Raw genomic sequence first — 26,812 nt, forward strand, 5'->3', positions numbered from 1 at the left:
TACTCCTGTCTGCTCTACAACGCTGACTGGGGCCCTACCCTTTCTGTGAAGGTGCTGCCTTGCTCTGATTTCCCAAAGTGCAACAGATCACACTTACCTGAATTAAACTCAATTAGCCATTCCTCAGCCCCCTTGACCCCTTGATCAAGATCCGCTGTAATCCTTGATAATCATCTTCAATATCTACAATATCACTTATTTTAGTGTGACCTACTTGCTTTTATATTTTATGCCTTGGTCAGTAGAAGCAAGTGTCCTGAATCCTTCATAAGCACCTTAGCAATTTGTGGACAAGTACTCCATGAGTGCCTTCTCCTCCTGAACACCACTATTTATGGAGCTTTGCCCTCTTCGGCAACATTATCATTTACTTTTCACGATTGAATTACGTTTTTCACTTTTGTTCCCATCTGACTACTCCATTGTTTATCACCGGCATATTCTAATGGCTTTCAAGCTAAAAATCTCTACCACATGTTTCTACTGGATTAAACATGAAATTATTCTCTTGCAGGTTCAAAAATTCCATTGTTACCATGGGGTATGTTGATGATGAAAAGATGGCTCACTGCATTTCACCATTACTCTATGAAAATGGAAGGATACCTTTTGAATTGTCTACAGACGATGGAAAGAACTACCTTCACCAGGGGACATGGGTAGCAGGTCAGGTGAAATCCTTGCACTGAACCTTTATCTACATATTCAAGAAGGAACTGCAGATGCTGGAGAATCGAAGGTAGACAAAATTGCTGGAGAAACTCAGCGGGTGCGGCAGCATCTATGGAGCGAAGGAAATAGGCAACGTTTCGGGCCGAAACGTTGCCTATTACCTTCGTTCCGTAGATGCTGCCGCACCCGCTGAGTTTCTCCAGCAATTTTGACTACCTTTATCTACATGTGACCTTCTTCATTGGTAACAGATTGGAAAACTAGTACACTAAGTGAATTGTAGAAGGCTGACAGAAGAGAGGCAATATTTTTCTTTCTCGTGCCTATCTTCGATGTTCCAACATTTTCACAAGTTCACAAGGTATCGGAGTACAGTTAGGCCATTCAGCCCATCGACCATACTCCACCATTCAATCATGGCTGATCTCTGCCTCCTAATCCCATTTTCCTGCCTTCCCTTGACATCCATTCTAATAAAAAATTCTAATCAAGAATTTGTATATCTTCTCAGAAACGTCACCCATTCCTTCTCTCCAGAGATGCTGGCTGTCCCGCTGAGTTACTCCAGTTTTTTTGTGTCTATCTTCGGTTTAAGCCAGCATCTGCAGTTCCTTCTTACTCCTTAAAAATATCCACTGACCTGGCTTCCACAGCCCTCTGTGGCAATGAGTTCCACAGATTAACTACCCATAGATTTTCCATAGATTTTGTGTCTACCAGCATCAGCAGTTCCTTCCTGCACAATATCTTTCATTTCTTGTGTATTGGTGAAGTCAATAAAGGTGAAGTTGGTAATGAAGCACAGAGGCCATGGGGGGCTTCAAACAAAACCTTATGCTCCAAGTGCCAAGCCTTAGATCATAACCAATAGTCAGGGTATCCTTCATTTCTTTCTGCTGACTTTTGGAAGAAAGCAGAGAAGATACTATCAGTTTAGTTTAACTAAATGGAAACAGGTATTTCGGCCCACCGAGCACACGCTGACCATCAATCACTCTTTCATACGAGTACTATGTTATCCCACTTTCTCATCCACTCCCTGTGCACTTTGGGGTTTCCTGGAGGAAACCCACACTGTTACAGGGAGAACATGCAAATTCCACACAGACAGGACCCGAGGTCAGGATCAAACCCGGGTCTCTGCCATGGTAAGGCAGCAGCTCCACCAGCTGCGCCACTGTGTCGCTCTTAGCATCTTAGCTGAGGAAGGGAAGGACTCCTGGAGTTACACAACCATAGGGTTACACCATGGAAACAGGTACGTCAGCCTGGAGAATCCATGATGACCATGGTATTAATTTACACAAATCCCGCAGTAATTCCATTTATATTCTCCCCGCATTTCCATCAACTCTGCCAGATTCTACCAGTACCTTGCACTTCAGGACCAAGTAACTAATTAACCCCCACATCTTTGGGATTTTGGAGAGTGAAAGGGGGGCATGAGCAAACTTCACGGAGACAACACTCAGGAGTAAACATAGTCCATGGCATCACTGTGCTACCCACTAGGCTATAGACTCTGTAGGAAGGAACTACAGATGCTTATTTACACTGAAGATAGACACAAAATGCTTGAGTAACTCAGTGGAACAGGCAGCATCTCCGGAGAGAAGCAGTGGGTGGCGTTTTTGGTCGAGACCCTTCTTCAGACCTTCTGAAGTGCAAAGTGCTCCACATGACAAGGCCATGGCCATTCCATTTCCCTAACATACCTTTTCCTTAGATTTGCTTTTGTTGGAAGGATTACAGAATGTACAATTTCTATGGATTAAGAACAGGTGTAGAAAGTTTCCATTTACTGTCTTTGGAGTAATTTGCTGATGAAGATGCAATAACAAGTTTGAAATTAACTGGCTAATATGGATCTCAATTTCCAGCAACAATATGAAGGGTGTAGAAAATTATCCTGACCACAAGTATAGATTGTAAGCTTCAAGAAAAGAATGATCGTATAAGGAACAGCTGATTTATTATTATTATTATTATTATTATTATTATTATTATTATTAATAACAAATAAACGTGCATATAAATTTATTATATACTAGGCCAAGTGCAGACCCGTTGGGTCTGTTTCCACAACGGCGTTTGCGGGGAGGGGGGGAGAGGAGGAGGAGGAAACAGGAGAGATTTGGGAGGCAAAGGAGAGCGGGGTAGGGGGTGAGAGAGGGGGATGGGGAGAGAGGTGTGGGGGGGGGGGGGGGTGAGGAGAGGGAAACATTGAAATATAGAAATTAGGTGCAGGAGTAGGCCATTCGGCCCTTCGAGCCTGCACCGCCATTCAATATGATCATGGCTGATCATCCAACTCAGTATCCTGTACCTGCCTTCTCTCCATACCCTCTGATCCCTTTAGCCACAAGGGCCACATCTAACTCCCTCTTAAATATAGCCAATGAACTGGCCTCAACTACCTTCTGTGGCAGAGAATTCCAGAGATTCACCACTCTCTGTGTGAAAAATGTTTTTCTCATCTCGGTCCTAAAAGATTTCCCCCTTATCCTTAAACTGTGACCCCTTGTTCTGGACTTCCCCAACATCGGGAACAATCTTCCTGCATCTAGACTGTCCAACCCCTTAAGAATTTTGTAAGTTTCTATAAGAGCCCCCCTCAATCTTCTAAATTCTAGCGAGTACAAGCCGAGTCTATCCAGTCTTTCTTCATATGAAAGTCCTGACATCCCAGGAATCAGTCTGGTTAACCTTCTCTGTACTCCCTCTATGGCAAGAATGTCTTTGGCAAGGGAGATGGAGAGGGGGGAGGAGAGAGGGGTGGGGGAGGGGAAGAGAGGGATGGGGAGGTGGAGACAGGTGTGGGGGTGGGGGGCCGGAGGGGAGGAGGGAGATGGGGTAGGGGAGAGAGGGGGAAGAGTGTGGAGGGAGGGGGAAGAGTGGGGGGGAGATGGGGGGGTGTGGGGGAGAGAGGGATGGGGGTGGGAGGAGGAAGGGAGGAGAGGGAGATGGAGAGGGGAAGGAGAGGGGTGGGGGTGGGGAGGAGAGGGATGGGGAGGGGGAGACAGGTGTGGGGGAGGGATGGGGGAGGGAGGGGAGGAGGGAGATGGGGTAGGGGAGGGAGGGGGAAGATTGTGGAGGGACGGGGTGGGGGTGGGGGTGGTGGGAGAGAGGGGAAAGAGTGGGGAGGGAGAGTGGGGGAGAGGTGGAAGAATGGGGAGGGAGAGGGAGAGGGGTAGGGGGATTGGTGGAAGGGGGACAGAGGGGTAGGGGAAGGGGTAGGGGAAGGGGTGGGTGGGAGAGAGGAGGAGGGGAGGAGGAGAGAGAGTGGTGGGGGACGGAGAGGGAGAGGGGTGGGTAAGGGAGAGAGAAGTGGTAGTGGGGAGGGAGGGGTAGGGGGAGTGGTGGAAGAGGGACAGAAGGGTAGGGGGGAGGGGGCGGGGGAAGAGAGGGAAGGGGGTGGGGTAGAGAGGGAATGGGGGTGGGGGAGGGAGGGATGGGGGTGGGAGGAGGAGGGGAGGAGAGGGAGATGGAGAGAGGGGTGGGGGAGGGAAGGAGAGAGGGATGGGGGAGAGAGGTGTGGGGGGGAGGGAGGCGAGGAGGGAGTTGGGGCAGGGGGTAGAGGGGGAAGAGTGTGGATGGAGGGGGAAGAGTGGGAAGGGGGTGGGGGAGAAAGGGAAGGGAGTGGGGGACGGAAGGGGGTGGGGGAGAGAAGGAAGGGGTTGGGGGAGGGAAGGGGGTAGAGGGAAGGGGGGTGGGGGAGAGAGGGATGTGGGTGGGAGGAGGAGAGGGAGATGGAGAGGGGGAGGAGAGAGGGATGGGGGAGGGGAGGAGAGATGGATGGGGGAGCGGGAGGAGAGAGGGATGGGGAGAGGGGGAGAGAGGAATGGGGGGAGAGGTGTGGGGGAGGAAGGCAAGGAGGGAGATGGGGTGGGTGGTAGAGGGGGAAGAGTGTGGATGTAGGGGGAAGAGTGGGGAGTGGAAAGGGGTGGGGGAGAGAGAAAGGGGTGAGGGAGGGAAGGGTGGTGGGGGGGAGAGGGAAGGGGGTGGGGGAGGGAAGGGGGGAGAGGGAAGGGAGGTGGTGGAGAGAGGGATGGGGGTGGGAGGAGGAGGGGGAGGAGAGGGAGACGGAGATGGGGAGGGGGAGAGAGGTGTGGGGGAGGGGGAGGGAGGCGAGGAGATGGGGTAAGTGGTAGAGGGGTAAGAGTGTGGACGGAGGGGGAAGGGGGTGGGGGAGAGAGGGAAAGGGGTGGGGAAGAGAGGGAAAGGGGTGGGGAAGAGAGGTGTGGGGGAGGGGAGGGAGGGATGGGGGAGGGATTGGGTAGGGGAGGGAGGGGTAAGAGTGTGGAGGGAGGGGGAGACGGGTGGGGGGAGAGAGGGGAAATAATGGGGAGGGAGAGTGGAAGGGGGAGGGGTGGGGACAGTCCATCTGTTCCCCATTCCCTATCACCCCCAATCCACTTTCTCTATTCCCACACACATGATGACGCGCTTCGACACAGGCTGCGGGGGTGGGGCTGGGGCTGCTGCAAAGGCATATGTAAATGGATCCATTCCGCTTGGACATCTGTGAGCATTGGGCATTGTAACATCACACGATGGAACGTTCACCAACATTCTATGGGTGAGAAGCCAGTTTTTTTTTAATTTTGGGGGGGGGGGGGGGGGAGAAGGATTTGATTAAAAATGTTTACATAAACACGACGAAATTTAATCAGGAGTGGATACTTGGAATGAAAAGTGAAATCTCTTCCGAAATGGAAAAAATCTCGGCGATTCTGCGTCTGGTGTTGGCGTAGCAACGAATTAAAGGCTGGCAGCCACAAGTCAGGCAGACACACACATACACACACACACACACACACACACACACACACAGAGTTTTAAATATAGATAGAAGATAGATAGATTTATAACTAGATTATTAGAAGGTCAAAATGTAATCATTAAATGAGCTTTGCCCTCCAAGCTGATACACTTAACCATATAACCATATAACAATTACAGCACGGAAGCAGGCCATCTCGACCCTTCTAGTCCGTACCGAACACGTATTCTCCCCTAGTCCCATATACCTGCGCTCAGACCATAACCCTCCATTACTTTCCCGTCCATATAACTATCCAATTTATTTTTAAATGATAAAAACGAACCTGCCTCCACCACCTTCACTGGAAGCTCATTCCACACAGCCACCACTCTCTGAGTAAAGGAGTTCCCCCTCATGTTAGCCCTAAACTTCTGTCCCTTAATTCTCAAGTCATGTCCCCTTGTTTGAATCTTCCCTACTCTCAGTGGGGAAAAGCTTATCCACGTCAACTCTGTCTATCCCTCTCATCATTATAAAGACCTCTATCAAGTCCCCCCTTAACCTTCTACGCTCCAAAGAATAAAGCCCTAACTTGTTCAACCTTTCTCTGTAACTTAGTTGCTGAAACCCAGGCAACATTCCAGTAAATCTCCTCTGTACTCTCTCTATTTTGTTGACATCCTTCCTATAATTAGGCGACCAAAATTGTACACCATACTCCAGAATTGGCCTCACCAATGCCTTGTACAATTTTAACATTACATCCCAACTTCTATACTCAATGCTCTGATTTATAAAGGCTGGCACATCAAAAGCTTTCTTTACCACCCTGTCTACATGAGATTCCACTTTCAGGGAACTGTGCACAGTTATTCCCAGATCCCTCTGTTCACCTTCATTCTTCAATTCCCTACCATTTACCATGTACGTCCTATTTTGATTTGTCCTGCCAAGATGTAGCACCTCACACTTATCAGCATTAAACTCCATCTGCCATCTTTCAGCCCACTCTTCCAACTGGCATAATCTCTCTGTAGACTTTGAAAATCTACTTCATTATCCACAACCCCACCTATCTTAGTATCATCTGCATACTTACTAATCCAATTTACCACACCATCATCCAGATCATTGATGTACATGACAAACAACAGTGGACCCAACACAGATCCCTGTGGCACCCCACTAGTCACTGGCCTCCAACCTGACAAACAACCATCCACCATTACTCTCTGGCATCTCCCATTCAGCCACTGTTGAATCCATCTTGCTACTCCACCATTAATACCCAACCATTGAACCTTCTTAACCAACCTTCCATGAGGAACCTTGTCAAAGGCCTTACTGAAGTCCATATATACAACATCCACTGCTTTACCCTCATCAATTTCCCGAGTAACCTCTTCAAAAAATTCAAGAAGATTAGTCAAACATGACCTTCCAGGCACAAATCCATGTTGACTGTTCCTAATCAGACCCTGTTTATCCAGATGCTTATATATATTATCTCTAAGTATCTTTTCCATTAATTTGCCCACCAGTTAAAGTTAAACTAACAGGTTTATAATTGTTATGTTTACTCTTAGAACTCTTTTTAAACAATGGAACAACATGCGCAGTATGCCAATCCTCGGGCACTATTCCCGTTTCTAATGACATTTGAAATATTTCTGTCATAGCCCTGCAATTTCTACACTAACTTCCCTCAATGTCCTAGGGAATATCCTGTCAGGACCTGGAGACTTATCCACTTTTATATTTGTTTAAAGTGTCAGTACTTCCTCTTCTTTGAATCTCATAGTATCCATAGCTACTCTACTTGTTTCCCTCACCTCACATAATTCAATATCCTTCTCCTTGATGAATACCGAAGAAAAGAAATTGTTCAATATCTCCCCCATCTCTTTTGGCTCTGCAGATAGCTGTCCACTCTGACTCTCTAATGGACCAATTTTATCTCTCGTTATCCTTTTGCTATTTATATAGGTGTAGAAACCCTTTGGATTTACTTTCACCTTACTTGCCAAAGCAACCTCATATCTTCTTTTAGCTTTTCTAATTTCTTTCTTAAGATTCTTTTTACATTCTTTATACTCCTCAAGCACCTCCATGCTGCCTATAATTATTGTAGATCTCTCTCTTTTTCCGAACCAAGTGTCCAATTTCCCTTGAAAACCATGGCTCTTTCCAATTTTTACTATTTCCTTTCAACCGAACAGGGACATAAAGATTCTGTACTCTTAAAATTTCATCTTTAAATGTACTCCATTTCTCTTCCACATCTTTCCCATAAAACAAACTGTCCCAATTTACTCCTTCAAGATTAGATTAATGTGCTGTAATTGTTCCCAGATATCCACCATTCTAAATATAGCACTGGCATAGTCAGTACTGTACATAGCCTTACAAGAAGACTTTTTCAGATGGGAGACGTAATGTAATGATGGACCCAATTTCCAGCAAACGACCACAATTATTTTTCCAAATTACCATCAGTATAGACACCTTTCTTGTAACAATGTTTGAGAATTAAAATATTACATATCTTGTAGCATGGTCATGGGGAGGTAAGTACACAGGGTGTAATTCAGCCAATTAATTGGAAATTTATCAATGCTTTAATATCAATATTTCTACTTGGGTAGGTTAGAACTTTTTTTGTGACCTGGGAATCAATTCCCATTCAACAAATGCTGATAATAAATGCATTTTTACCTTTTAATGGAATAGTCTTTCCTCAAATATGCAGTGGTCCTCTTAAAACTGACAGTTGTCATTTGTCATTATGCTACTGATGCCAGTCATAACACGGAACATTTGTGAAGTTGTTATTACAAGTTCTTCCATTGGTGATCCTTCAGTTTGTCATTGCAGCTTTTATTAGCATTTAAATTAATTCTACATAGAAATATAATTCCAGTATCATAAGAGCACTGAGCTAATGTCTGTGTGTAATTTTGATTCATCAAGACTGGCAATTGTACAAAGATAATTCTGAAAAATGTCAACCCATGAAGGGCAGGTAGAGTGCAGGTACAAAATCAAAGATTGGGATCTGGCATACAACCTAACCATTTTTTTTGTCCCACTAAACACAGGCAACATATTAACTTAATGGAAGGGCTCATGGTATCCCAGTTCAGAGAAGCATCAAATGGAGGCATGGCTGGGAAACCACTTCTACTGATAATCCACCCATGTAATTTAGTCGGTAGAAGTTTAGGTAACACTATTTCTTGCAGTTGTGGATCAGGGCACAATCCAACACAGAATTGGCCTGACACAATCAATATGCTGTCTGATGCATTGCCTATTTTATGCTCTAATTCCAAGAAATTGGTCCCATTTGCTTGTTGTTCTTTTTCTCACAATACCTGTGAATGATGGTTAATACACGAGTTCCAAGGATAATGCCCAATTCAAAACTCACAAAATTGGTCGAGGCACTTCCAAACACTAATCAAGAAATGATTTCTCATTGGATATGGATCTTGAACTTTACTGGCTTTACCTTGCACTAAATGTTATTCCTTTATCATCAATGAATAGCTCGATTGCAAACATGTATTGTCTTTCCGCTGACTGATCAGCACGCATCAAAAGCTTTTCACTGGATCTCGGTACACATGAGAATAAACACATTGTTTATGAGTTTAAACAATAAAACATACTTTACCTTGCACTTAAACAAATAAATAAAAATTAAACAAAACGAGGATTTTAATAATGACTTTCAGCTCTAACATTACAAATTGGGCATTCTGTGTGCAACTTGCCTCTTTAAGATACACATGCAGTATGAGACAAGCAGAGGTCACATTTTAAAGGCATCTGGACATCTGCTTGGCAAACTTCTGGGGTCAGGTTTGGCTACTGAAATACTATGTAAAGCCCACTGATGCTGCTGAATGCCACAGTGAGTGACATTTGCTGAATTTAATAGCTGACGAATACATGTGATGATTATCTCAGTATACATACCCATTGGGCACTATTTATTATTGGCCTAATCAGTGGGGTGTTGAATTGCCATATAGGATAGTTTGGGACTCTATTCCACTAGGCACAGGCATGCACATCAATGAAGACCCCTTTGGCAGATGGCCTTCTGAAACACTAGTGTAGCTCAGGCAGTCTCAGTAATGAGAGAAATATCTGCATTCATGGAAACTACTTTATCTTTCTCCACACGGTTGGAGACCCCACTTGCTGACCACACCTCTTGAATTCAGTCTTGCTGTCAGAATGTCAGCGCTCTGCTGTGTACTCTGTTATGAGTTCAGGAAAATGCAGACAGTTGGATACACTGGGACCTGACCTCCAGATCTTCACCTTCTGAGTTGGCAAACCATGAGATCATCGGTGCCCTAAACTGCTGACAGCTGACAGATCATGAGTCAGCCCAATATCTCTAATAATATTTTACCAATTTATGGCCCCAGGCAGTGCAGAGGTGACCTTGGTGTACAGGTCCACGTATACTGTTGATTTCTTAACAGTTTAGCTTAGTTTAGAAATACAGGCCCTTCGGCCCACCTAGTCCACGCCGACCAACAATTCCAGCACATTAACACTATCCTACACACTAGGGACAATTTACATTTATACCAAGCCAATTAACCTACAAACCAGCACGTCTTTGGAGTGTGGGAGGAAACTGGAGATCCCAGAGAAAACCCACGCTGGTCACGGGGAGAACGTACAAACCCTTCACTGACAGCACCCATAGTCGGGATCAAACCCGGGTCTCTGGCGCTGTAAGGCAGCAACTCTACCGCTGTGCCACCGTACTGATAGATCTACCTGTGACAGCAGAGGTAGATTGTCTGGTTAAAAGTACATACAGGATGCTCCCGTTCATTAGCCAGGAGATAAAATATACAAACAGGGAGATTACAACAGAATATATAAGAGTAAAAATGTGATAGTCGAGTATTCATACTCCCAGATAGGAAACTCTTAGCGGGTGTGGGCTAAGGGACTCAAAGTGTTGCTGATGCAGTCCTGATGCAGACTTGTGTAACATTTATGCTCTCAATATGTATGGTCTCCCTTTCCCCAGAACCACCCAGCATTACCTTCTGCTTGTAAATTATTTTAACTATATTTCTGTCGATTTCTGCAGTGCATCACGGTAAATATTCGCCCTTGAAGAAAGCTGTGTTACATAATGAGACCAAGTGGCAATACTATGGTACACCTGGTGTCACTGGGACCCTGACGCTCATGTGGAACACGTCGATAATCCCACAACAGTTGGTACGGATTGAACTCTGGGGTTACCAAGAGAACGGTAAATATCTAGGTGTGATGCTGGAGGAATGAGATCATACACATCAGAATGTGAAACAGCTTTGCCAGGAACTTCACAACTGCATCTCCATTTTCACCTGTCCCAAGGGCCTGTCCCACTTTCACAATCTAATTCACAACCTTTTTTACTCTGTGACATTTTTCATCATGCTAGAAAAACGCCCCGACCTACTTGATGCCACGAGTACCTACGACTAGCATCACGGCCTGCTACGACCTACCTACGACCTCGTGACGACCATGCTGCGAGTTTGAGTCAAGGGCAAACTCAACAGAGGTCGTGAATTAGGTCGTGAAAGTGGGACAGATCCAGTGACCACCTTGTTTCAATCTTAACCATAGGTGAATAGAATGAATAGAACAATACAGCACATTGTCCGTGCTGAATATGATGCTAGGTTAATGTAATCTCCTCTGCCTGCATGCGATCCTTATCCCTCCATGCCATACAAATGCATAAACCTATCTTAAAGCCTCTTAAATGCCACGGTCATATCTGCCTCCACCACCACTGGCAGTACATTCCAGGCATCCACTGCCCTCTGTGTAAAAAACGCACTCCACAGCTTGGCAGATCTTTCCTTATAGCTAATATTTCTAATCCAGGCCGCATTCTGGTAAACCTCTTCTGCACCCTCTCCAAAGCTGCATCAGGACTTCCTGACTCTTAAGCCAAGCATACTATAAGCCTTCTTTACCATTCTATGTACATGTGTTGTCATTTTCAGACAGCCATGAACTTGGACTCCAAGATCCCTCTGCACATTAATGCTGTTAAGGATCTTGCCATGAACTGTATACTTTTCCTTACATTTGACTCCTCATAGCCCTGTCCCACGGTGCAAGTTAATTCCAAGAGCTTGGAGAATGAATGTAGCGGGTACGTCGGAGCTTGGGGACGTCTCTTAGCGCAAACGGCAGGTACTCGGGAAGACTTGCTATCGGCCGGTAAGCACGGGAAGACTCGTGAAGATTTTTCAACATGATGAAAAATGTCCACGAGAGCCCCGAATACCGACGAGTGGCCATTACCGTAAATCTCTGAGTTCGAATCAGGGCAAACTCGGGAGAACTCTTGGAATTAACTCGTACTGTGAGACAGGGGTTTAAATTATATCATCTCACACTAGCTCTGATTAAAATCCAATTGCCGTTTTCTCTGGCCATTTCTGCAGCTGAGTATCTAGCCCTACACATTGACAGCCTTCGTCACTCTTTGCAGCTTCACTGATTATGGTGTTGGATGTAAACCTACTAACCAACCCATCTACATATATGTCCAAGTAGTTTATGGATCCCAGCACAGATCCCTATGGTACTCCAGTGGTCACTGACCACCCGTTCCACCACAACTCCCAGTCTTCTATGAGTAAGCCAGTTCTGAACCAAAACCACCAACTTGTTGTACATCCCACGTATCTTATTCTTCTGCATCGGCTATCATGAGGGACATAATCAGATGCATTTGATCCCTTACCCTCTGATGTGCAGGTTTCCACTAAACGCTCCCAATTCCTCTCACATCCCACATTGTTTAAATTGCCCTGCAGTGAAGCTGGGTTTACGGGTGAGGGAGTTGATGGGTTTATGAAGGTGAACAGACTATCAGGAAATAGGTAGGAGAATGAATTGGTGGGAACATTTATGGGCCATGTGCCCTCCTTCTACATCATAAGAAGTTTTCTTTTAATCGACACTTTACCTGGAGCTGTAACATTATATTTTGCACTCTTCTTATTTTCTCTTTTGCACTATGTGATGTTCTTATGTATGGTATAATTTGCCTGGATCGTATACAAAATGTTTTTATCACGGTACAGGTGATAATAGTTAAAACAATACTAAGGTAAAGAAGGTAAATCATGAAATTCCAACTAGTGGGATCTTCTCTCCACTGCCCTTCCTTTTGTGGGACAGCCAACAAGCAACTATTCCAACTATGTAGGTCATTTACCACTATGTACCTCTCCAATGACATCTAAACCTGGCCCAGCCATTAAAATCGTTTTGCCAACGGAAATGGAAAAAATAACTTTCTGGTACAATTTCACGAGTCTAGTAGTGGATCCATATCCTTTGGATTGCTGACTTTAGGCTGGTCTCTATTATATATAAGACCCTTTGGGACTTGAATTCAGTGAAATATACACTAAATAATTTCATAATTTAACCACGTACTCTGTAGGGGAAATGTGGAGTGATTTAATAAACACAATTTGAAATAGTTCACTCATTGCAAATCTCTTCTCAGGTTTACCCTACTCCGATTCCTGGAAGGGAGTTTGGACATATCTATACTCACTTGTAAAATCTGTTCGGAACAGTGGAATATTCACCTTCACCCCCCAACCTGCTCAAACGGCCTATTTGAAATGGGAGATTGGAATGTTACGGATCACTGGCCAGATGGAACCAGAGGGAGCACCGTGAGTACACTAGCTTACCTCACCATTGGTGCAGATATGATGAGAGGTGATCGACAATACATGTCATGGTCAGGTGAACAACACCTGACCTATGGCCACCCCCATGTAAGAACATGCTACGGTAATGGTATTAAATTCAAAAACACAACGCATTTACAAACATTCATCTGTACACACGGCATAATTAGTTTCCTCTTTCTCTCCTCTTTTGGTAATAATTCTTTCTTATCAATTTTATATGTTTTTTATGCCATTCATTACAATACAGTGGAGATTGATACGATATTGGGTGATTTTTGTGCTTTTTCTGACATGGACAAAGTCTGTAAAAAATCTGTTCATTCCCCAGGGTCAGCCTTTACCTGGACATTAAACTGTAAACCTTGTGTTGTGGTCAGTGTTGACTCTCAATTTCTGTGAGATGAACCAAACAAAGCATGGAACTGCATCCGAAGGCTCACCCTTGAACTATAGTAACAGAATTTCCAGTTATTAAAAAAAATCTTCATTTGTTAATGACATTTGAAAACTATTCCAACAAATTAACAAATTAAAATATTTTTTTAAATAACTTTAATTGAAATGCCATAAAATACTGACAAATAATTAGAAACAAGAACTTGCATTGAAAGACAAAAGAATACAAATGTAGGAAAACTGAAATGAGTACAGAAACTGGTTGGGAACACTCATTAAGTTGGGCACCATCTGTGGAAAGAGTTCATCTTCACCAGAGAGTGATGATCAGTTCATACTGAGCAGGTGCAAAATGTAAACTTTCACTAATTCTCTTCATAGTCATGGAGTCTGAGAACTGTGGAAACAGGCCCTTTGGCCTAACTTGCCCATGCCGACCCAAATGCCCCATCTACACAAGTAGATCATTGGGATACTGCTCCCAGCCCTGGAAGACATCTACAACGCACGCTGCCTCAGAAAAGCCATCAGCATCTGTAAGGACTTCATACACCCATGTCACCGTCTGTTTGAACATCTTTCATGGCTTTTTCCCTAGAGCTACAACTGCACTGAATCAGTCTGCCAAGCATCCCCCATAATCTGTCTTTGCCCCCATAATCACAACTGACTTATCTCAACACAGTGACAGCTGCTGTAATTTCTAACCTCAGTGTACATGGAGCTATTTGTACTTTTACCTTATTTATTTATTTTATAGCATCGATACGGAGGTCGCAATCTTAATCTCGTTGTTCTTGTCCAATGATAATGAAGATATATTATTATTATTATATTATTATTATTAGAGTCCTTGCAATATCCACATAAATATTTTCTGCATCCTTTCAGATTAATAAAATCTTTCCTATATATGGATGACCAAAACTGAACACAATACTCTAAATGTGGTCTCACCAATGACATGTACAACTGTAATATGACCTCCCATCTTCTACACCCAATATTCTGACTGATGAATGTGTCGAAAACCTTGTCCACCTTATCTATCAGACGCCATTTTCAAGAATCTATGTACCTGCCCTCCTAGATCCCGCTTCCCTACAACACTCCCCAGAGCCCTGCCATTCGCTCTGTAGGTCCTGCCCTGGTTAGGCTTCCCAAAATACAGCACCTCACACTTCCATCAAACATCCCTCAGGCCACCTGCCCAACCGATCAAGATCCGTCTGCAATTTTTCACAACCATCTTCACCATCTAAAAATACCACCATCTTCATTTCCTTTTCATTCGGGAGGCAAAAGGCCATGGAAAGGTATAATTAGAGCCATTGTTGAGTTTATTGGACTTCTGTAGAAACATTTTCAACAATGTATTAAGAAAACCCCATTTAATGATTTATCTGATAATGCTATCTCTTCTTTATCTATGTTGGATTGTAACAATGGGACTTTTTGAGTAAACCATGTAGTAAAGATTATAATCAGATTATGGAAAGATTATAATCAGCTGTATATCAATTGCAATCTTTGAAGCCATCTCCCTCCTGATTGTATTGTTGACTTAATTTCTCTTTTAAATGTCACCATGCTTTAGTTGACAGTACTCCCAGCATTGAATTGTAAAGTCATACAAAACAAAAACAGGCCCTTTGCCCCAACCCGTTCATGCTCTCCAAGATGCACCATCTAAATTAATCCCATTTGCCCGTTTTTGGCTCAAATTCCTCTAATCCTTTCCTACCATGCACCTGTCCAATTTTTTTAAAATGTTGATATTGTATCTGACAATACTTCCTCTGTAACTCATTCCATATACGCACCACCCTCTGTGTGGAAAAACCTGCCCCCCTGATTCATTACCCTCGCACCTTAAATCTACATCCTCTGGTTCTCGAATCCCAGGAATCTCGAATCCTGCCATCTCCCCATAACCCTTGACACTCGTTTCCCCTGGGATTATTTCCACGCTGTATCTCTAAAGTCTAAATTTCCTTTAAACTTTCCCCCTATCATCTTTTGGCTTTGCCCTCTTGTGTTGGACATTTTGACCCTGAGAAAACGTTCGGACTGTCTACCCTATCTGTACCTTTCTTGATTTTATATATTTCTATCAAGTCTCCCCTCAACCTCCGACGCTCCAGAGAAACAATCTAAATCTATCCAAACTCTCCCTGTTGGTGAAACCGTCCAGTCCAGACAGCATTCTGGTAAACTACCTCTGCACCGTCTACAAACCATTAACAAACAATTAACATCCTTCCTGTAATGGGGTGAGCAGATGTGGCCCAAACAAAGTCTCATAGACTTCCTGACTCTTATACTCAATGCCCCTAGCAATGAAAGCAAGCATACCATACAACTTCTTTACCACCCTATCTACTTGTGCTGCCACCTTCAGTGAGCTATGAACTTGGACTCCAAGATCCCTTTGCGCATTAATGCTCTTAAGGGATTTGCCAGTAACTATACTTTCCCCTTATATTCAACCTCCCAAAGCACAACACCTCACACTTGCTCAGGTTAAACTCCATCTACTGCATCCGCTGCTCTAGATGTCAGCTGATTTACATCGGTGAGACCAAGCGTAGGTTGGGCAATCGTTTCGCCGAACACCTCCGCTCAGTCCGCAATAACCTACCTGACCTCCCGGTGGCTCAGCACTTCAACTCCCCCTCCCATTCCCAATCCGACCTCTCTGTCCTGGGTCTCCTCCATTGCCAGAGTGAGCAACAGCGGAAATTGGAGGAACAGCACCTCATATTCCGTCTGGGAACCTTGCGTCCTTATGGCATTAACATTGAATTCTCCCAATTTGGCTAGCCCTTGCTGTCTCCTCCCCTTCCTTAACCCTCTAGCTGTCTCCTCCCACCCTCCCATCCGCCCGCCCTCGGGCTCCTCCTCCTCCTCCCCTTTTCCTTCTTTCTTTTCCCCCCCCCCACCCCCCATCAGTCTGAAGAAGGGTTTCGGCCTGAAACGTCGCCTATTTCCTTCGCTCCATAGATGCTGCTGCACCCGCTGAGTTTCCCCAGCAATTTTGTGTACCTTCTACCATTTCTCTGCCCATTTCTGCAGGTGGTCTATATCCCGTTGTATCTTCTGGCAGCATTCCTCACTGTCTGCAACTCCTCCAATGTTGGTGCCGTCAACGATATTACTCACCAACCCATCTACATTTATCTCCTTGTCATTTATATATATTCCAGACCAGCCTAGCATGCAGAACCTTCTCAAATGCCTTCTTGAAGGCCATGCTGACAATGTCAACGACTTTGCTCTCGTTAACCATTTTGGTTACTTCTTCAGAAAACTCAGTCATTCTCATAAGATACGATCTCCCACATACAAAATCATGCTGACTATCCCTAATCAGCCCCTAACTATACAAAAGCATACATATTTTATCCCTCAGAATGCCCATCAGTATACTTGTCTATCAAGGATGTTAGGCTGACTGGCCTATAATTCCAACGCTTTTCCTTGCAGCCTTTGTTAGATAGAGACACAACATTAGCCACCCTCCAGTCTTCTGTCACCTCACTGTGTCTGATAATGCTTCATGTATCTCAGCCAGGTCACCTGCAATTTCTTCCCACAGTGTCCTCGGATATATCTGATCAGGCCTGGGAGATGTATGCCTTAGTACTTGACCCATAATAGAGATTGTCCTTTCAACATCATTAACTTTTCAACATAATCACCATTCTCCAGTTGTCATGTTTCTCTCCATGGCAATAACAGAGGACCTTGTCCTTCTGAGACCATGTTGATTTCTGAGTGGCCCTATTCTCTCTTTCGTTACCCTCTTTCCCTTATTGAACATAAAATATTTGTGGATATTTAGGGTGGCATGGAGGCGCAGCTATAGAGTTGCTGCCTTACAGCGCTTGCAGCACTGGAGCCCCGGGTTCGATCCTGACTTCTGGTGCTGTCTGTCTGGAGTTTGTACATTCCTGTGACGTGCGGTGAGGTCAATTGCTGGCGAGGCACTGGCTAGTATCAGAGCCAGATTTACACACATATGAACCCGTATTTTCGCTGGTACCACTCCATTTGAAACCACCGTGTTTCTATCTGTCCCTTCATTTGAAGTAGGTCGTTAAGCTCAGGCATTGGTCTTCCAGTGTTTATCACTCTCTGTTTTGATTGAAAGTCCAATTTTGAGAAATGTTTAAGGTTAGATATAACGTTTTCCATTTTTGCAGCCGCTGGCAGTTTTTTGCTAGAGCTAGCTAACATGGAGGGAGAGCGAGCGCCAATTACGTGGGCTGAGACTACGCAATTGACACTTGCTCTCCCTCCACTGGGCTCAAGACACGCCCCCCTCAGTGAGGCAAATGTGATAGCTCCCTCCCCTGGTGCTTTCTCATTGCAGTTTTATGACGAGACCAGCGAGCCTAAATATCTTTATACATGAAATAAGTTACCTGAACTATGGAAGGCGAGGACATGTAATGAAGGGGTCTACAAACATTGGTGAAATACAGAGAGATAGTAACAGGCACACGCTTATTGCCCATGCTTCATCTAGTTTCTGAGGCATTGCGCAATCAGAGGGGAGGCTCAGCTCGTCGCTGCCTCACAGCTCATCTCTCCCTGTATTTGCAGCGGAGCTCTGCAAATTTGGTGATTTTGACTATAAAATATGATTGGAATCATACAGAAATGACATTTATAACACAGATCAGTGGAAAAATCTTTATATTTATTTTATTATTATTTTTCTTTACTTATAGTAACAGCTATTTTCAGTGGAGTATGACAGGTGAGGCTCTGCCTCCCCTGCCCCGCACGTCCCTGGTAAATTCTCCTCATGATCGCTTGGTATAAGTGTAAATTGTCGCCAGTGTGTGTAGGATAATGTTAATGTGCGGGGATCGTTTATCGTCGTGGACTCGGTGGGTCGAAGGGCATGTTTCCATGCTGTATCACTAAACTAAACTTTCCTTAATATAATCTGCCATAGTTATCTTCTACCCCCTTTTTTATCTCCTTCCCCTTCCTTATTTCCTTCTTAAGTATACTCCAAAACTCCTCCAGGGATACATTTGATCCCAGATGCCTTAACTGGTCCCTTGCCTCTTGGCATGGCTGAAGTCCACCTATCGACTCAAGATTCCCCCAAATACCCTCTATTCCCTACCAATGATTAAGAATCTGAATTGGAGGATACGACTACCAGAGTCACGGGCAGCCACGGTGGCACAGCGGTAGAGTTGCTGCCTTACAGTGCTTTCAGCACCGGAGTCCGGGTTCGATCCCGACTATGGGTGCTGTCTGTAAGGAGTTTGTACATTCTCCTCGTCACCTGCATGGGTTTTCTCCGAGATCTTCGGTTTCCTCCCACACTCCAAACACATACAGGTTTGTAGGTTAATTGGCTTGGTAAATGTAAAAATTGTCCGCAGTGGGTGTAGGATAGTGTTATCGGCGCGGACCTGGTGGGTGGAGGTGTTCCCGCACTGTATCTCTAAACTAAACTAAACATTGATACAACGTCTTCTTCCTCTTTGGAATGGGGAAGCTTTCCTGAAAGGATATGGTGAAAGTGAAAGAACGAGGAATTAAAGCAGTGTGCAGTGGAGGACTAAATATGAATATAATGATATCTTCAAAGTTCTTGCATCTTCTGTTGCCCTCTGGTGGCTGAGTTTAGGATGACAGCACTTTCTCTTCAATTCACCACAGTCTGGTGGCAAATTATGGGCTCTTGTCTGTCCTGCAAATATGTGCAATCTTCTCCTGCGAGAGAGGGAAAAGTGTTGATAACTGCATTGGGATGTGTGTGATTACAACATGCTTGCCACAGTTGAATAGCTTGAAGCAAATGTGTGCACATGGTAAGTGTGTGCTAAATGTAGCAATGTTACAAAATTTTGAGATTTTAAAAATCAAGTCTGCAATTTATCCCATCAGATAAAGCATAAAAATAAGTTTAATTTGACACCTAATTCACTTTCATATCTCAAGTATTTAAAAAGTTATGGCCATTTTCATACTCGGAAATGAGCATCTTGTTCCCTATTGATTTTCTATGGACATAACAAAAAAGCTGTGATCGTGGACAGTCAAAAGCACATAACTTTCTTAAAAATTAAGAGAACTGAATGAAATTTTCAGTTATCATAGATTGAAGCATTCTGAAACAAATATAAAATAATCTTACTTGGATGACCTGAAATTAATGCATATAATTAGTTAGTTACCCAATTGTAGCTAATTTCAAACTTCAATTACTAGATCTAAACATCCATCCATTTCTTAATAAATGATTAACATTTTTAAATAGCCTAAGTCTCCAAATAATATTCACAAATAATTCACAATAAAACATGATTTTTAAATCTCATTTACATTAATTTATAGGCCAAATGGAAGGAATTTAGTGTTTAATTGCTGTAAATTAAAGTCCATTTAAATCAGCTTTCTAGTGGGATCCTGTGAACGCGCTGGTTTAGAACGTTCACATTGCGGTAGATTTGTGCCCTCAAATGCCCAGAAAAATACTGCGGGATATAATGGGGCCCAAATTAACTTCTCGCAACATTAAACTTTGTATAAAGGGATCTTAAGAAGCCCTTTTTAATGTAAAAATAAACAGCCTACCTTCTATTGTCCACTGTATGAGATCCGGCCATTGCCGGCGGTCGCGGGTTTAGAAGTTAATTTTTAAACTACTATAACAATTAGATAAAGCCCTTAAAAGTAATAATAGCTAAAGCGACGGAATCTTCCAGCGATTTTTCGTTAATAATTAACTAGGCTGAACATCCTCGATTTGAACAGCCTAGGGAAAATCGCGTTTTAAACCCGCCCCCCTCTAAACGGCGCCAAAATCGCGCACACGGGCTGGGACAGATTTTCAGCGACGCTTCAGGTATGTTCCAGCTGGTTAATAACATGCGTGACTGCTTCCATTAACCTTGGCCACAATTACCTTAACCTAGCATCGAGATCTCACTTCAGGCATTAATCTCACTGCTCACTGCTTCCTACTGCCACTGCATTCAGCCTTGGGTGGCACAGGAGCATGATCAGTCTTTCCCATTAGGATCTCAGAGTCTGCATTAGCAGCATAGGTTGCTGGATCCTTGATTCATGTTGCTCTTGTTCATGGTCCCAAGTTGTCCAATGTCTTCCCTCTGTGATTGGTGTCTAACCTTCCACTTCTCTTTAGGGGCTGAAAGTAGAAGGTAAATTCATGCAGTTTGTCCGATTTGATGGCCAGGACTCATGATGTCTCTCATGTTTAAGACGTGCTGGTGGAGGAAACATAGTGATTGGCATTCTCTAGCTACTCGTGTGTGAGCAGCCAAATTATTCCCTAGTGGAACTTTCCAAAATGGCATGAGTGCAAAGTACTGTTTCATTTTAGTAACCATATAACCATATAACAATTACAGCACGGAAACAGGCCATCTCGACCCTTCTAGTCCGTGCCGAACACATAATCTCCCCTAGTCCCATATACCTGCGCTCAGACCATAACCCTCCATTCCTTTCCCATCCATATAACTATCCAATTTATTTTTAAATGATAAAAACGAACCTGCCTCCACCACCTTCACTGGAAGCTCATTCCACACAGCTACCACTCTCTGAGTAAAGAAGTTCCCCCTCATGTTACCCCTAAACTTCAGTCCCTTAATTCTCAAGTCATGTCCCCTTGTTTGAATCTTCCCTACTCTCAGTGGGAAAAGCTTTTCCACGTCAACTCTGTCTATCCCTCTCATCATTTTAAAAACATCTATCAAGTCCCCCCTTAACCTTCTGCGCTCCAAAGAATAAAGCCCTAACTTGTTCAACCTAGTAAACATAGAAACATAGAAGAAACATAGAAAATTGGTCAGGAGGAGGCCATTCGGCCATTCGGCCCTTTGAGTCAGCACCACCATTCATTGAAATCATGGCTGATCGTCCCCAATCAATAACCCGTGCCTGCCTTCTCCCCATATCCCTTGATTCCACTAGCCCCTAGAGCTCTACCTAACTCCCTCTTAAATCCATCCAGTGACTTGGCCTCCACTGCCCTCTGTGGCAGGGAATTCCACAAATTCACATCTCTCAGGGTGAAAAAGTTTTTTCTCACCTCAGTCTTAAATGACCTTCCCTTTATTCTAAGACTGTGGCCCCTGGTTCTGGACTCGCCCAACATTGGGAACATTTTTCCTACATCTAGCTTGTCCAGTCCTTTTATAATTTTATATGTTTCTATAAGAACCCCCCTCATCCTTCTAAACTCCAGTGAATACGAGCCTAGTCTTTTCAATCTTTCCTGATATGACAGTCCCGCCATCCCATGGATCAGTGTAGATGGGGCATATTGGTTTACATGGGCAAGTTGTGCCTCAAGGCCTGTTACCATGCTGTATGACTGTGTGACTATAAGACAAAGTGCTGGTCAGGTAACGGGTCAGGCAGCATCTCTGAAGAACATGGGCAGATGACGTTTCGGGTCGAGACCCTTCTTCAGACTGATTGTGGTAGGGAGGGGAAGAAAGCTGGAAGAAAGGTGGAGCAGGCCAAAGCCTGGCAAGTGATAGGTGGATATAGGTGAAGGGGATTTTTGATTTTAAAACCTTTACATGTATCCACCTGTGCCAGGTTTTGTCCTGCACATCCACTCTTACAGCTTTTTTCCCCTCCCTACCACAATTAGTCTGAAGAAGGGCCCTGACCCAAAACATCACTGATCCATGTTCTTCAGAGATGCTGCCTGACCCGTTGAGTTACTGCTGCACTTTGTGCCTTTTTTTTGCAAACCGGCATCTGAAGTTCTTTGTGGTGACCTGGACAGGTTGAGTGAGTGGGCAGATGCGTGGCAGATGCAGTATAATATAGATCAATGTGATGTTATCCACTTTGGCGGCAAAAACAAGGGGGCAGATTATTATCTCAAGGGGGTTAGGTTAGGTAATGGGGAGGTACAGCGAGACCTGGGCATCCTTGTACACCAGTCACTGAAAGTTGGCGTGCAGGTACAGCAGGCAGTGAAGAAATCTAATGGAATGTTGGCCTTCATAACTAGAGGATTTCAGTATAGGAGTAAAGAGGTTCTTCTGCAGTTGTATAGGGCTCTGGTGAGACCACATCTAGAGTATTGTGTACAGTTTTGGTCTCCTAATTTGAAGAAGGACATCCTTGTGATGAAGGCAGTGCAGTGTAGTTTCATGAGATTGTAAACTCACTTACCTGCGTTTGGCCTATATTCTTCCAAATGTTTCCTATCCATGTACCTGTCCAAATGTATTTCAACAGTTATAATACCCACCTCAATTACCTCCTCTGACAGCTCATTCCATACACCCACCACCCTTTGTGTGAAAAGGTTGCCCCTCATGTACCGATTCAATCTTTCCCAACTCACTTTAAACCTATGTCCTCTGGTTCTTGATTTCCCTTCTCTGGGTAAAAGACTGTGCATTTGCCTGTTTTTTTTTCTCTTGGATCTTATACATCTCTATAAGATCACCTTTCATCCTCCTGCACTGCAAGGATTAAAGTTCTAGCCTGCTCAACCTTTCACTATAGCTCAGGCCCTCGAGTCGTGGCAACATGCTCATAGATTTTCTCTGCACCCTTTCCAGCCATGTCTTGTTTCATCTTTTCTTGTTTCACTTTGGTATAAATTTTCACACACAAATGAATTACAGGCCACTGTCAGTGGACTTTCTTTAGATTTGCATAGTTTATAGAATAAGAAGATCAGTCTGTCATTGAGGTGCTTTATATTGATTCAGGAACGTGAGGGCACTCTGGAGTCCAAGTCACGCTCTCGCCTGGCACCTGGGAGAAGACTTCAGGGGAAATTCTGCTGCCTGGGCAAAAGATAAGTGCCTAAAATGGGTCGAGCTTGAAAAGACCCTTCCTGATTTCCTGTCGGAGATCGCAGACTGTCCCTGTACAATGGAACAATCTCGAGCCGATACAGGGCGATTTCACGTAAGTGCAATATTTCATTGAGCAGAGAACTAAATCGATCTATTATATCATTCATCTCAGATGGACATTGCAAAAATAATCACTCTCTTTACTCCCAAATTTCCTGGTTCCTCTGCACACCCTGTAATGTACTCAGAGGTATCAATCACATTTGCTGGTTGCCGTGGCACTCAAGCCCTTCCCTTGTTATAACCGTAAAGCCTAGACTTCACTGACTCCACATTGCAGGCTGCTCTGAAAGGTCAGATCGCATGGGATCCAGGGACATCCAGCTAACCGGATACAGAATTGGCTTCATGGATCGGTGGTGGTCAGGTGCTATTGAGACTGAAGGCCACTGGCGAATGGTGGCTTGAGATATCAGTTCTTGGCCCATTGCTGTTTGTGGTTTATATCAAAGATTAGCCTGAGAATGTATGGTATAATTATTTAGTTTGCAAATAACACTAAATTAGGTGGTATCATAGACAGTGCAGATGATTATTAAAAATGACAGGCTCTTGATCAGCTGGGCAAGTGGGCTGAGGAATGATAATGGAGTTTTATGAGTTCACGGTATTGCATTTCGGAAAGTCTAATCACTGCAAGATCTGCACAGTGAATGGTAGGGCCCTGGGGAATGTTGAACAGCAGAGAGATCTAGGAGTTCATATAACATATAACATAGAACAGTATAATGTAGAAAGGAATTGCAGGTGCTGGTTTAAACCGAACATAGACATAGAAAGCTGTAGTAACTCAAGCAGATCAGGCAGTATCTCTGGAGAGAAGGAATGGGCGACGTTTTGGGTCGAGAAATGGAAAATGGAATTTAATTTGGGCAAGTCACGGTGGCGCAGCAGTAGAGTTGCTGCCTTACAGCGAATGCAGCGCCAGAGCCCTGGATTGATCCCGACTATGGGTGCTGTCTGTACGAAGTTTATAAGCTCTCCCTGTGACCTGCTTGGGTTTTCTCAGAGATAAAAACATAGACATAGAAACATACAAACATAGAAAATAGGTGCAAGAGGAGGCCATTCGGCCCTTCGAGTCAACACTGCCATTCATTGTGATCATGGCTGATCGTCCCCTATCAATAACCCGTGCCTGCCTTCTCCCCACATCCCTTGATTCCACTAGCCCCTAGAGCTCTATCTAACTCTCTCTTAAATCCTTTCTTTCTTTTAAAATCTTTTTATTAGCTTTTTTTCAAAAACAAAAACAAACCAACAAAAAAAAGAATAATGATAAACATCACAATGGTATTGATACATAGGGATCAGGATTACATTAATAACAGGTATAACCTAAATATGAGTCCAGTGTTAAAATACACATTGAAAATAGACCTCCCGGTCTCTATGTAAATATAGTTAAATGTTTAAAAGAAACATTATATATAAAAAAAACAAAAAGATAAAAAGAAAAAGAAAAAAAAGAGAAAAAAGGAAAAAACAAAACCCCCCTAAACTAGAGAGAAAAAAAAAGCAAAACAGAATATGAGCTCTCTCTTAAATCCATCCAGTGATTTGCCCTCCACTGCCCTCTGTGGCAGGGAATCCCACAAATTCACAACTCTCTGGGTGAAAAAGTATTTTCTCACCTCAGTCTTAAATGGCCTCCCCTTTAATCTAAGACTGTGGCCCCTGGTTCTGGACTCGCCCAACATTGGGAACATTTTTCCTGCATCTAGCTTGTCCAGTCCTTTTACAATTGTATATGTTTCTATAAGAGAACCCCTCATCCTTCTAAACTCCAGTGAATACAAGCCTAGTCTTTTCATTCTTTCCTCATATGACAGCCCCACCATCCCAGGGATCAATCTCGCGAACCTACGCTGCACTGCCCCAATCACAAGGATGTCCTTCCTCAAATTAGACCAAAACTGTACAAAATACTCCAAATGTGGTCTTACCAGAGCCCTATACAACTGCAGAAGAACCTCTTTATTCCTATACTGAAATCCTCTTGTTATGAAGGCCTACATTCCATTAGCTTTCTTCACTGCCTGCTGTACCTGTAAGCCAACTTTCAGTGACTGGTGTACAAGGACACCCAGGTCTCGCAGGACCTCCCCCTTACCTAACCTAACCTCATAGAGATAATAATCTGCCCCCTTGTTTTTGCCACCAAAGCGGATAACCTCACATTTATCTATATTATACTGCATCTGGCATGAATCTTCCCACTCACTCAACCTGTCCAGGTCACACTGCAACCTCCTAACATCCTCTTTACAGTTCACACTGACACCCAGCTTTGTGTCATCCGCAATCTTGCTAGTGTTGCTCCTAATTCCTTCTTCCAAATCATTAATATATATGGTAATCAGTTGCGGCCCCAACACGAGCCTTGCGGCACTCCACTCGCCACTGCCTGCCATTCTGAAAAGGACCCGTTCACTCCTACTCTTTGCTTCCTGTCTGCAAACCAATTTTCTACCCACGTCAACACCCTATCCTCAATCTTTGGTTTCCTCTCACACTTCAAAAACGCACAGGTTTGTAGGTTAATTTGCTTGATAAATGTAAAAATTGTCCCTAGTGGGATAGTGTTAATGTGCGGGGATCGCTGGTCGGTGCGGACCCGGTGGGCTGATGGGCCTGTTTCAGCGCTGTATCTCTAAACTAAACTAAAGTGTGAGGTGTTACATTTTGGGAGGTTGAATGTATGTGGAGAGTATACAGTTAATGACAAGACCCTGAACGGCATTGTTGTACAGAGGTTTGCAGAAGTCCAAGTTCTTAGCTCACTGGAGGGGACTGCACAAGTAGATAGAGTGGTAAACAATGCATATGCTATGCTTGCCTTCAATGCTAGGGGCATCGAGTGTAAGATTCAGGAAATCAGGATGCGGCTCTATAAGACATTGGTTAGGCCGCATTTGGTGTATTGCGTGCAGTTCTGGTCTATATTGTAAGGATGTGGAGACTTGGGAGTGTGTGCAGAGGTTTACCAAAATTCTGCCTGGATTAGAGGGGTTCTGCAACAAGTTTGGATAGACTTGGACTGTTTTCCCTGGAATGTCAGAGGTTGAGAGGAGACTTGATAGAAATATATTAAATTATCATAAGCATGGATAGGATAGACAGTGAGACCTTTTTCCCAGTGGTGGTGTTGGAGGCAGATACGATAGTGGCTTTTAAGATGCTTATAGATGCATATATAATGTAATGTTAAAATTGTACAAGGCATTGGTGAGGCCAATTCTGGAGTATGGGGTACAATTTTGGTTGCCTAATTATAGGAAGGATGTCAACAAAATAGAGAGAGTACAGAGGAGACTTACTAGAATGTT

At 43.9% G+C, this 26,812-nt stretch overlaps 1 protein-coding gene across 2 annotated transcripts in view; it reads left to right on the plus strand.

Moving 5' to 3' along the window:
• Nucleotides 1–26,812, plus strand: part of susd2 (sushi domain containing 2) — a 144,610-nt gene that overhangs the window by 40,303 nt on the left and 77,495 nt on the right. For both annotated transcript variants that reach the window (XM_033043090.1, XM_033043089.1), the window contains exons 4-7: nucleotides 515–666; nucleotides 10,563–10,730; nucleotides 13,002–13,176; nucleotides 23,334–23,535. In XM_033043090.1, the coding sequence (XP_032898981.1) occupies nucleotides 515–666; nucleotides 10,563–10,730; nucleotides 13,002–13,176; nucleotides 23,334–23,535 (697 nt within the window). The remainder of the gene's footprint in view (nucleotides 1–514; nucleotides 667–10,562; nucleotides 10,731–13,001; nucleotides 13,177–23,333; nucleotides 23,536–26,812) is intronic.

This window comes from Amblyraja radiata, chromosome 25 (assembly GCF_010909765.2).
Source record: "Amblyraja radiata isolate CabotCenter1 chromosome 25, sAmbRad1.1.pri, whole genome shotgun sequence".
NCBI classification, from domain to species: Eukaryota; Metazoa; Chordata; class Chondrichthyes; order Rajiformes; family Rajidae; genus Amblyraja; species Amblyraja radiata.